Source organism: Myotis lucifugus, unplaced genomic scaffold (genome assembly GCF_000147115.1).
Source record: "Myotis lucifugus unplaced genomic scaffold, Myoluc2.0 scaffold_990, whole genome shotgun sequence".
Classification (NCBI taxonomy): Eukaryota; Metazoa; Chordata; class Mammalia; order Chiroptera; family Vespertilionidae; genus Myotis; species Myotis lucifugus.
The window spans coordinates 50556-62675 of record NW_005872038.1 but is presented as its reverse complement, the minus strand read 5'-3'; the positions used below and the strand labels follow the sequence as shown (position 1 = coordinate 62675).

Below are 12120 nucleotides of genomic sequence, written 5' to 3'. Positions count from 1 at the left end.
ACACACACACCACACACACACACACACACACACACCAGAGACACACCACACACACACACACACACACACACACACACACCACACACACCACACACACACACACACACCACACACACACACACACACACACCACACACACACACACACACACACACATGCGTGCGCATTGGTGCATGGTCCTTAACTTGGCCTGATCAGAGAGAAGCTTGGTCTTTTAGTCCCACAGTTGAAGAAGATACATTCTCATTCACTGGTTGCCTCTCTCTATTTCTATCTTTCTGTGGGTGTTTCTCCATCTCTCCTTTTCTCTCTCTCCGTCTCTCTGCCTCCACCAGTCTCTTCTCCCCCTGCTTTTCTGTCTGCATTTTTCGGTAAATGAGGAATTCTGTGGGCACGAGAAACATTGGAAGCCGAGTGGAAACCACGAACTTTGGGAAAAAAGCTGAATCGGAGAGTCCCAATAAGAAGCGTGTTGAGAAGCATATTGAGTTGCTGGATCAAACCAGCTCTGAAAGCCTCATTGCCCCACAGAATTTCAGTCTTGTGAACCAATAGGACCACTGCCCTGTAAGTCACTGTAGTTCATTTTCTTTCTCTTTATCATGGAAACTCCTTGTCTGAGGTCTGGGTCTGACCCTCTCAGCACCTAGCAGTGTCCAGTTAAGGATGGGACACAGGACGGGCACTAGAGTTTGTTAAATAAATGAACAAATGAGCAAAATTGAAGCAAACATTGACTAATGCCTCGAATTAGTAAAACCTAGAGCTATTCTTCTGTTACCGGGTGCTGGTGGAAACGGAGCTCCCACCCTGTGCCTGCTGGTGCGCTGAACAAAACCCCTTACGTCCAAGTTCTGGGGTCACCACGGGGGGGACGGCCAGGGCTGTGCTGTGTGGTCTGTCATATCGCTGTCCCTCTGTAGTGGACCCTCATAAGACAGGGACAGGAATCCTCAACCTCTCAATGAGGACGAATAAACACCAAGACGACCAGGGCCCCCCGCGCCCCAAGGCAACCCTAGGTTTTGCTAATTCGAGGCATTAGTTAATGTTTGCTTTAATTTTGCTCATGTTTCTTTTCCAGACACACTTTTTATTGAAAAGGGAAACTTTCACCACTATTCTAAGTGGACAACCAGGACCCCATGCCATAATGAAGGGAACAGGGGAGAAAATAAGGCAACAGCTATGTTTTTATGCCACCAGACCCTGCACATGTAGGTGCATCATGTCTGAACACCGAGCTGCTCGTAAAAATGGGAGCTCAGCTGGGGTCCAAGGGAACTGGAGGCATTTTAGCACCAAATGGGGCCTTATAATTCCGACAGAGAGAAGAGGCTCGTGGAGGGATCCGACGTTATTTCGCTGCCAATACCAATCGCCGAAGCAACCCCTTTGGCCGCATTTTGCAGGCCCTTCCTCCTCCCATTTGTGGGGTTCACCTTCCTAGTTACCCGGAAGCTTGAAGGCCAGAAGTCACTATCAGATGATCCCTCTTGCTGCACAAATGGAGAAACTGAAGCCAAGACTGGGGCAGACCCAGGACCGGCTCAAGCCCAGTCCTCAGTCCCTGCTCAGACCCATTGATGGCGCCCTGTCAGCCACCAGCTGCCGGAGTCCAAAGCCCTTGGCCTGGAATTGCCTTTCCACACTCATCTCTCAGCTTCCTCCCTGCCTCGCCCGCAGAACAGCAGACAAGGCGATGACCTGCTGCACCTTCCCGCCGTCGCACAGTTCCACCACCCGGCTGCCAGCCTGCATTTCTTTCCACCCATCCAATACTTCCACCTCTCAAGGGTCACCGCCAGACCTCCCTCCTTCCAGAACCTTCTCAGACCCTCCTCAAACTCTCCCTTCCCTGAGGTTCACGGTGGATCCCTCCAGCTCCCCAGGAATCTGTTTCCTCTCTTTCCACATCTATAGTTGTACTTTCAAGGTTCGCGAGTCAAACGCTCCCTTTATGCACTGATTCACTTGGGGCCAGTGACTTCGCCTCGCTGGGCCTCAGTTTTCTCAACTGACAAATGGGGACAGTGACAGCACCTACCTGCCAAGAGTTTTGGTGACAGGAGGTTAGTACAGAGCTGGACACAGGGCTCCCTGCCCGGTAGGGGTGCTCAGCAAACAGCCCAAACAGCCCCACCAGCACCAGCCAGGGGATCCTCGGGTGAGGCTGCACCAGGCACCGCTGACCAGGCCAGCATCTGGGGCTGACTCGCAGCCAACTGCTGGCCCATTTCCCAGACCTGGCAAAGCCCCCAGCAGTGTCTGCCTCCCCAGGCTGGGCGGGCAGCCGAGGGTCCGTCTGAGGAGGGGCTGTCTCGGAGGGTATTTCTAACACAGATTAATGATGTCCCTTTCCGGCTCACACTCCCTCCATGGCTCCCGAGTGCCCTCTAGGCCTCCAGCCCTGCTCTGGCCCAGTGGGGCTACAGCATCCCTGTCTGGCTTGATCTCCCCTGGCTGGAGCCTCCTTCAAGCCAGCCAGAGTCCCAGTGTCACCCCACAAAGAGCCACCACCACAAACAATCGATTTAACAAAACGGACATCCCAGAAGCCTTTCCTGGGTCCCAGGAAGGGGAATCTTATCCCCCGTTGGGAATAAAGATTGGGAAACTGAGGCTCCAAGAGGCCAAGTCACCTTTCCAAGAGCCCCCAGCCTGAGCCCACCTCAAATCACACACTCAGCGCTTATTCACTGTGCATGAGCCTATCTCTTGGTGGTGGGGTGGGAGGGGTCGGGGGTGGCTTCTATTTTCTCTTTGCTGATCTGAATTTTCTCCAGGGAGCTTGCATGCCTCATGCAATTAAAAAGAAATGTTAAATAAATGTAGGTGCCGTTGTCAGGGTTCCAATGCGTGGGCAACGTGATTGATCCTCAACCGGTCAGTAGGTCAGTACCCGTACACAGAGCTGCCCACAGGGTCTCAGAGAGAGGCAGCCCCTATGGGGGTCACACAGCTATTCAGAGGCAAATCTGGAGACTGACCTTTGGGGAGGGGGACAGGTCAGGTCCCCACAGGTGGCAAGGGGGTGTGGCCCCTTTAAGAAAGCAAGGCCAGTAAGAAGAGCCCCAACTGGGGAGGGAGAAAGGAAGGGAGCAGGGCCAGTTGCTAGGGGCAACCAGTTGCCTAGCAACGGACTTCCTCTCTGCTAGCTCAGGGCCAGCAACTGGGGAAGGGGCTTTCTGCCCTGGTCCTTCCTAGACTCTCCTGGTCACACATCCTCGGTTGCTCCCCATTGGCCTGGCCCTGCAGGAGGAGTCCGGTGTCCTCTACTAGCCAGCCAGTGTCACACCTCTGGGCTTTCGTCCAGGCTGTTCCCGTGCCTGGAATGCCTGGGAAATCTCAGCCTTCAAAGCCCACAGCAAACATGGCTCTGTCCTGGCTCCTCCTCTGGGTGCCTCCAAGGTACAATAGGGCTGGAAGTGTCAGGCTGGCTCTGGGTCCTCCAGACTCGGGGCTCCCTGGGGTCAGAGTTGGGGTGGAGTCTCTTGGGGGGAAGCATTCCCCGGAATTGGCTGGGTGTGCAATGTTGGTGGCCGGGATGGAGAGTGTGCATGAATGAATAAATGAAAACAAGTCCATCTCGCTTGGCCCCCTGGGTCACAGTAAGTAGTCCCCAGCTTGGAGGGCAAATGGGTGGGGTGGCCATGAACTCCCCCCACCCCCACCCCCAACTCTCCAGGATGGGAAAGACAGGGAAATTCTCTGGCTGGAATAATGCTGGATCCTGGAAGTTCTATCTGGCCCTGGGTTTGAGCCCTGATCCTGCACTTTCTCACTGGGCAACCTCAGGTAAAAGAGTCCTACTCTGAGCCTCAGTCTCTCTGTTTTTCAAGCTGTGACTTGCCCAAGGTCACAAGGCCCATTTGGTCTGGGGGTGTAGATTCACGCCCAGCCTGCCTCTTCCCTTTAACTCCTATTCCTTACAGACTCTCCACTTGCCCAAGATTCTGCCCACAAGTTGCCAGGTCCCCCCACCTCCATAAAAGCCCTTTTAGGAGAACCCACCAAAATAAGAGTGGGTCATACTTACCCAAAAATGCTCCCCGAAATACGACATCCTGATGCCTTCTATGGAGACCCCTGCAGACTCCTGTCTAGTGCCTGTCTGAAGAGAGAGGCAAGTTTGAGCTGCAAAGTCACGGATATTCCAACTGTCCTCCCTGTGGAGGAGAGAGAGAAGACAGTGGGGGAACCAACAGCTGGGAGCATGCCAGGGCTCCTGAGATGGCTCAGTCCTAGGCCAAGTAGCCCCAGTCTAGGAGGACAAAGCTGGATACAGATGCCCCAAGTTCTGTGGGGTTAGATAGAGGGCTAGGGGCTAGGGGAACCTAGACTAGAGGAAGGGGCAAGGGAACTGGGGTTCTTAAGCACAAATAGGAGTTCACTGTTGAGAAGGTTATTGGATGAGCCCTAGACCGGGGAGAAAAGTTCTTGGCCATTTTATTTTTAAATATGTTTTTTAAAAAATATATATTTTATTGATTTTTTACAGAGAGGAAGGGAGAGGGATAGAGAGTTAGAAACATCGATGAGAAAGAAACATCAATCAGCTGCCTCCTGCACACCCTCTACTGGGGATGTGCCCACAACCAAGGTACATGCCCTTCACCGGAATTGAACCTGGGACCTTTCAGTCCGCAGGCTGACGCTCTATCCACTGAGCCAAATATTAGGGCTTAAATATGTCTTTAAATAGATTTTTAGAGAAAGAGAAAGGGAGGAGAGAGAAAGAGAAATATCGATCAGAGGAACATCATTGATCGGCTGCCTCCTGCATGCACCCCTACCGGGGATCGAGTCTACAACCTGGACATGTACCCTGACCGGGAATTGAACCAGTGACCTCTTGGTTCCTGGGTCGATGCTCAACCCCTGAGCCACACTGGCTGGGCTTTGGCCATTCTATTGATGGGAGAACAGGCCCCATCCCTGAGGGGAAAACACTTGCCCAGGTCACACAGTGAGGAACGGATAGATTTGCACTCTGAGCCCGCTGAGTCCAGTCCTGAGCACTCAGCTCCACACTGGGCAGCTCCTGTGGGAAAAGGGTTTGGTGAGAAATGGACACTGGGGCTGTGGTTAGCAGCATGGGTGTTGGGGTCCCTTGGGGTCTCCTGAATCCCTCTACAACAGCCCCCATGTCACGCATGCTCCTGGAATGGAGTGCTCACCCCTCACCCAGGTGCTATTGGCGCCTCCAGGAGTCCTAACCCTACCCCCCGGAAGCCAGTGTTCACCTGGTACCTGAGTCACTGTCCGGCTCTATGCCTCAGTTTCCCCATCTGCAAAACAAGAGAGAATGCCGAGATGGGGTCTTGCTGGGGGGACCCCAGGTCTCCCTGAAGAGGGGGTGGGTCAGGCCACCTGGCGACGGAGGGACACTTGGTGTCCTTGGCATGTTCTCCAGGCCGGGCTTGTCACTGGAGCCTGCTGCCCCATTCATAATTCATGACTCCGCAGGCAGCTCAGCAGCAGCTGGGAGCCCAGGACGCACAGTGGCAACAGGGACAGGGCTGGTGACCGCAGGATTGGCAAGCTCCCTGGGCCTTACCAGGAAAGGACTGAGCAAGGACCTTGGACAAGGCTGCCCCTTGCTGGACCTCAGTTTACCTAATCTTGAAAGTGAGTTTACCTTGATCCATTATCATCTAGCCCCAGCCCCTTGACTTTACCCAGCACCCACCATGTGCCCACAGGGCCAGGACAATACCAGGATCTGTGAGATGATTCAGCCCTGGGCCTGCTCCCCGAGGAGCCCCCCAGTCTAGGGGAACAGAACTGGTTACAGACACCTGGTCCTGCAGGGCCACGGCTGGGCCAAATGGAGGAACAAGAACTGGGGAAGCCTGGACTGATGAAGGGAGGCATGGGTGTTGGGTTAAAAAAATATATATATAAATATATATATATATTTAAATATATTTTATTGATTTTTTACAGAGAGGAAGGGAGAGGGATAGAGAGTTAGAAACATCGATGAGAGAGAAACATCGATCAGCTGCCTCCTGCACACTTCCCACTGGGGATGTGCCCCCAACCAAGGTACATGCCCTTGACCGGAATCGAACCCGGGACCCTTGAGTCCACAGGCCGATGCTCTATCCACTGAGCCAAACCGGTTAGGGCAAAAACATAAATATTTTTATTGATTCAGAGAGGAAGGGAGAGGGAGAGAGAGATAGAAACAACAATGATGAGCGAGAATCATTGATTGGCTGCCTCCTGCGTGCCCCTTCCTGGGGACGGAGCCCGCCACTAGGGCATATGCCCTTGACCAGAATCCAACTATGACCTCCTGTTTTGTAGGTCAATGCTCAACCCCTGAGTCACATCAGCCGGGCAGGTGCTGGGGTTTTAAAGCATGAATAGGAGTCCAGGCGCGCGCACACACACACACACACACACACACACACACACACCAAATTGATTCAACAAACATTCCCAACCTCCACCCTGGTGATGCTGGGACTTGTGAGAACCTTCAGTGCCCAGTGCAGCCCCTGAGGAACCCAGCCCGTCACGCTAGGCTGACATCCCAAAAAGGAAAAGCCGTAAATGTCTATCTCATTTCTTAGTTTCTGGCCATGATCTAGACTCTGAGCATCTCTAAATCCCTTAGAGCTAGGCTGACCGACATAGGAACCACTAGCCTCATGTAGCAGCTTTTTTATTTTTTATTTTTAATCCTTACCAGAGGATATGTTTTTCATTGATTCTAGAGAGAGAGGGACGGAGAGGGAGAGAGAGAGAAACACCGATGTGAGAGAGAAACATTGATCAGTTGCCTCCCGTGCATTACGTGCCCTGACCCACTTGGGTATGTGCCCTGACCAGGAATCGAACCTACGACCCTTTGGTGTACAGGACAATGCTCTAACCAACTGAGCCATACCGGCCAGGGCTGTAGCCACTTCATTTTACTGTTGTTGTTGCTGTTGTTAATCCTTACCCGAGGAATCGGTTGCCTCTAGCACGTGCCCCAATGGGCTGGGATAGAACCTACAACCCAGGTATATGCTCCTGACCAGGATCAAACCCAAGGCCCTGTGGGGTGCAGGCCAACGCTCTAACCACTGAGCACACCGGCCAGGGTTAGCCACTTAATTTTAAACTAAGTAACTAACTTTTACATGAATCCCCTCATTTGTGCCAGCCTTGCTTCCAGGGCTCAGCAGCCACACAGGCTGGCAGCTGCCATGTAGGGCAGCACAGATAGAGACGTCCGTGAGTGCTGTTTTCGAGGATCCCGGGAGCCACCAGGCCCAAGTTCCACAGAAACCAAAAATCCCGATACTGCTTTGACAACTCCGATTAGATTCCTCCCCTGCAGTGAGTGCCAGTGTGTGTGTGGCGCTGTGCTCAGCTCTCACAGGTCCCAGTTCATTTAACCTTCGCAACCACACGGGGGGAGCAATCCCAACGCAACATACGAGGAAATCGAGGCACAGAGCGGTCACTCACTGTCCCCAGGCCACTGTGATTTTGTCCGTGGCCTGTCTGCCAAAGGGCTCCTGTTCAGAACCGTCATGGGTGGCTCTGGGCCCCCACGTCCCCTCTCCTGCCTGGCCGCCCACCACACCACTCGGAACAGTAACAGGAGGCAGCCCGCAGGCTCGGCCAGGCCCAGGAAGTGACACCTGCTGATTCTGAAACCCAGGAGGCAGAGGGGTACCCTTACTGTCCCTGAGGGGGGCAAAGAGGGGTTGCGGGGCCTCCCGGCGGGGCTCAGACTCACCAAACAGCGCAGCCAGTGGGGCCTGGCTCCGTCAGACAGGGCAGGCACCAGACACACGCAGCCCCTGCCACTTCCGCCAGGCCGAGGCCGTGGGTGTGGGGGACAGGAAGCGCACCCGCCCCGCCCGCCGCCCAACTGCCACCTCACCTTCCCCTCCCAGAGCAGCACCCTTGGGACCTCTCTGGACCGGAGCAGGCCACAGACAGGCAAACTGAGGCCCCTGGATCTACAGCCCTCAGCCGAGGGCTGTTAACCAACAAATCGTAATCATGACGATTGTGAAACAATGAAACCCACAAAGTGAGTACCAGTCCTGGGCTAAGCATTCCACAGCTCACCATCCGAGGTGGGCCAGTGACGCCTGCTCACAGATGGAGAAACCGAGGCTCAGAGAGGGCAGCCCACATGTCCAAACTTGCACAGCTAACGAATGGCAGTGCTGAGACTCAACCCAGGGTCTCATTAGGACTTTCACAGGCTTGGGGCAATTTTGCCTCCCTCGGCCCCAGGTTCCATTCAGAAAATAATGTAGCCCAGCCAGCGTGGCTCAGTGGTTGAGCATCCACCTATGAACCAGGCGATCATGGTTCGATTCCCGGTCAGGGCACATGCCCAGGTTGTGGGCCCAACCCCTAGGGGTCACACAGGAGGCAGCTCATCAATGATTATCACTCGTCATTGATGTTTCTATCTCTCTCTCCCTTTCCCCTCCTCTCTGAAATTAAAAAAAAAAAAAATTTTAAAGAAAGAAAATAATTTGTACTATATTTTACAGCTACATTGGCATAAAGACAAATATATTGATATCATATGTTTAAATGTTTTCTTTGATCCCACAGCTCATTTTTCCCCTTCTGATTTTAAAAGAAGTCAAAACATCTTCAGGGACCCCTGAAAGTAATACACCAGAGAGAGACACGGTGGTCATGGCATCTGTCTCCTGGCCTCAGTAATGCCAGTGCAAAGCCCAGAGATAGGCAGGGACTTGCCCAAGGTCAAACAGCAGGTAGTCAGCTGACCAGGATGCCCCCCAGCTCCTGGCTGCTAGAAGCAGGGACAGAGTCCTCCCTGGGGATGTCTGACATGAGCCCTGGCCACCTCCTGGAGATGAATCCTGCCTCCCCAGCACCAACTCCCCCAAACCTGGGGCTCTGTGCCTGGTCTGGTGTGAGGCCCGGGCCCAGGACAGGAGCCCAGTCAGCAAAGAAAGTCAGACTTTGGCTGCTGGCCTCCGGCTGGGTGACCTTGGGATGCCCCTGACCTCTCTGGGTTTCCTGAGTTTTGTGAAAACAGGATCTGCCATTTTGCTCCCCTCAATGCGTTTGCTCACAGTAGGGCCAGTTCAGGGTCTTCCTCTCCTTTTCGGTGTCCATCTCGCGGCCATGCTGGGTCGATGGCCAGCTGTCACGGGCTTCCTCCCTGCAGGCTCGGCCATCAGAGCTGTGGCCACTTACACACTCCGGCTTAATCCCCACAATCGCATCAGAGACAGTATCTCACCTGGCCATCACCCCAAATGGGGAAACGGAGGCACGCGCCCATGTTACACAGCGATTGGGCCATTGAGTGGGCATCTGAGCTCACACAGGAATTTTTCAGTCCTCCCCACTGATGCCCCCCCCCTTCATCACCTTTTTGGGCAAACACTGAGCCCCCAACTCCACCTGACTCCAGGCTGGAGACAGCAGGCGACACCCTTGCAGACTCCCTTCTCTTCTCTCCACTCCTGGTCAGCTGTGACCCCATTTATGATCGGTAATAGCGCAATTAGTATTATAATGACCATGTCTATATTTACAGCACTCCCATCCTCCCACAGTCTCCTTTGATCTTCCAAGAGGGATTCAGCCCATTTCACAGAAAAACACACCGAGGTGCAGAGGACCAAAGCCATGTACAGAAGAACCAGATTTGAACCTGGGGGGCATCAGACTCCCAGCCCAGTGCTCACCCCTATGTCCACTACAGGCACAGAGCTTCAAGGGAAAGGGGACAGGCAGGCCCGGCACCTCCTCCTGCCCAGGATCCTGCCCAGGCACTGTCTTGCCCCTGGTGTGGGTGATGGTATGTGGGTCAGGGTGTGCCCTGGGCGGTCCTGCTGGTGAAACCTGGGTGGTGGAGCTCCTGTTCCAGTGATTGCAGCCTGGTGATATAATGTACTGCATGGCAGAGTAGCCCTTCCAGCAATGCCAGTGTGACCATCAACCCATTTTGCAGTGCAGTAAACTGAGGCTCAGAGGCCAGCAAGGCATGTCAGGGGTGGGGGTACGTGTGTCTTCAAACCCATTGCTCTCTCACTCCCAAACCACCAACATCTTAAGCAAAAGGGTGGGATCAAGATCTGGCAAAAGATGGGGGGCGGGGGGGCGTCAGAATTTATAGAATACAGGCTCTGAAGCCCCCCGCCCCATTTTCAAAGGAGAAAACTGGGGCTCAGGAAAGGGCTGCCACTTGCCCAAGGTCACCAGAGACAGGTCCATCCAGAGCCGCCTCCTGGTCCCCACTGCGACTCGGGCAGATGACTCCTAAGATCCGAGGCAGATGGAGGGGCCACCCACCCTCCTCCACACCCCACTCACAGTCAGCCTCCAGCAGGATCCCAATTTACCTCGATTTATTTTAATACCAGGAACAGATGCTCACTGCCCAACCCCCACCAAGGCAGGGACCACTCCCAAGTCTACTCCAGGCCCTTCCGGGCCGGGCCTGACCGGCCAGACAAGGCACCCCACACCAACCCACTCCCCAGAATTCAACCTCAGGGTCCATGAAGAGGATGCCAATGAAAGGCCCCCCACCCCATCCTCGTGGCAGGGGCCGCTATAGGACAGTCTACAGGAGGGGCCCAGAGGACCCCCAGTTCCTCCACGAGGACTGGATTGGGATTTCCAGCGGAGAAAAAGGGAAGGAGGTTCCTTATCTCGGCCCCCAGAGGGTCTGCAGGTCCCAGCTGGGAAGAGGGAAATTGGGGGTGGTCTCCACTTCATCTATCCTGGGTCCCAGGCTGGAGGGGGGGCGGCGCCCCCATCTTTGCAGCCCCAGAACCTAGACCCAGATACAGGCTTAGAATAAAGGGATTTGAGGAGGGGTCTCGCATCATAGCTGTTCCCCTGTGCGCTCCGGTTCTCAGCCAGGAGACGGGGCATTAGGACAGGGGTCCATGTCTCCCTCCGTGGACCCCTGATTATCACCTGGGGTAGGCAGGGCGCCCACCCTGCAGCCTCCCCCCGAATCCCTGTTCGCCATCCCTCCAAGTCCCGCCGCACCTTTGCCGGCCCGTGGCCACCGGGACTGCGGGGCACGGTGCGTGCGCTCGCGGGGCCGCGCGGGCCAGGGGCATGGGTGGGAATCCACTCACCTCCGAGCTCGGGCCGAGCCTCGCGCCCGCCGCCACCTGCGGCTCGGTCTCTGACACCCGAGCCCGCCCCGCCCCTCCCTCCGCCGCTGCAGCGGGGCCGCCGGGTGGCTCCGCCTCCGGGGCGTGGCCACGAGAGCACCCCGAGGCCGCGCGGGCACCCGGAGGCAGGGCGGGCTCTCCACGCAGCCAGCCATTGGGCCATGTGGGCATCCAGCTCCGCCAGCCCGCGCCCTGATTGGATGAGTCAGGCTCCTTTACTCTCCCCCCACCCCTTCCACCACCTGCAGGTCATCTGCATAATTTAAAGCCACAGGCGTCGCCCCATCCGAGACCCGGTGGGAGGGGGAAGGGACGGCCAATTTATTTGAGCGCCCACTGGGTGCCAGGCACTGAGCAGGGCTCATGCGATGCCCCCACAAGCCTGTGAGCGGGACATTATTGATCCTCATTATGAGGGCTGCCCCTGGGTGGGCCCCAGGGGTGGGGAAAACTATCTCCAAGAATGCTGTCATGTCACAGACCTGAAAGGCTCCTGCCCCTCTCATCTGGGTCCCCCCAAAATGAGACTTAGTGCCTCCCTGTACCCCATTCAACCTTCCACTTCAATACCCTGCTGATCTCCCTCCCCCCCTCTACCCCACCCCCCCCCCCCCCAAAAAAAACTGGAAACAGGCCCGCCTTGTCTCTCCCACGGCCCAAGAGGGAGGGGGGGCCCCAAAAAACCTCCCCCCTCCTCAACCCACAATTGGCCCCGGGGGGCCCTGGTTTCTCTAAAAAAATGGGTTTTTCCCCTTTTTTCTTTAACCCGGGGGGGGCCCGGGCCGGGCCCAAGGGTTCCAGGGGGGGGAAGGGGGCGCCCGTTTTTCTAGACGGGGCTCTTTTTGGGCCCCCCCCCCCCCGCCCCAAAAAGGCTTTTTTTCCCCAAAAAAAAAAAATTTTTAAAAAAAAAAAAGTTTTGTTTTTGGGGTTTTTCACCCCCACATTTTTTATTGTGAAAAAAGGGAAAAAAAAATTCCTG

At 55.2% G+C, this 12120-nt stretch overlaps 1 protein-coding gene across 1 annotated transcript in view; it reads right to left on the bottom strand.

Moving 5' to 3' along the window:
* The window catches only part of FCHO1 (FCH domain only 1), a 23202-nt gene extending 19105 nt beyond the window's left edge, over window positions 1-4097 (bottom strand). Inside the window, 1 exon segment of the mRNA XM_023747808.1 lies at window positions 4040-4097. Within this exon segment, the coding sequence (XP_023603576.1) occupies window positions 4040-4066 (27 nt within the window). The 5' untranslated portion in view covers window positions 4067-4097.
* Window positions 4098-12120: the final 8023 nt, after the last annotated feature.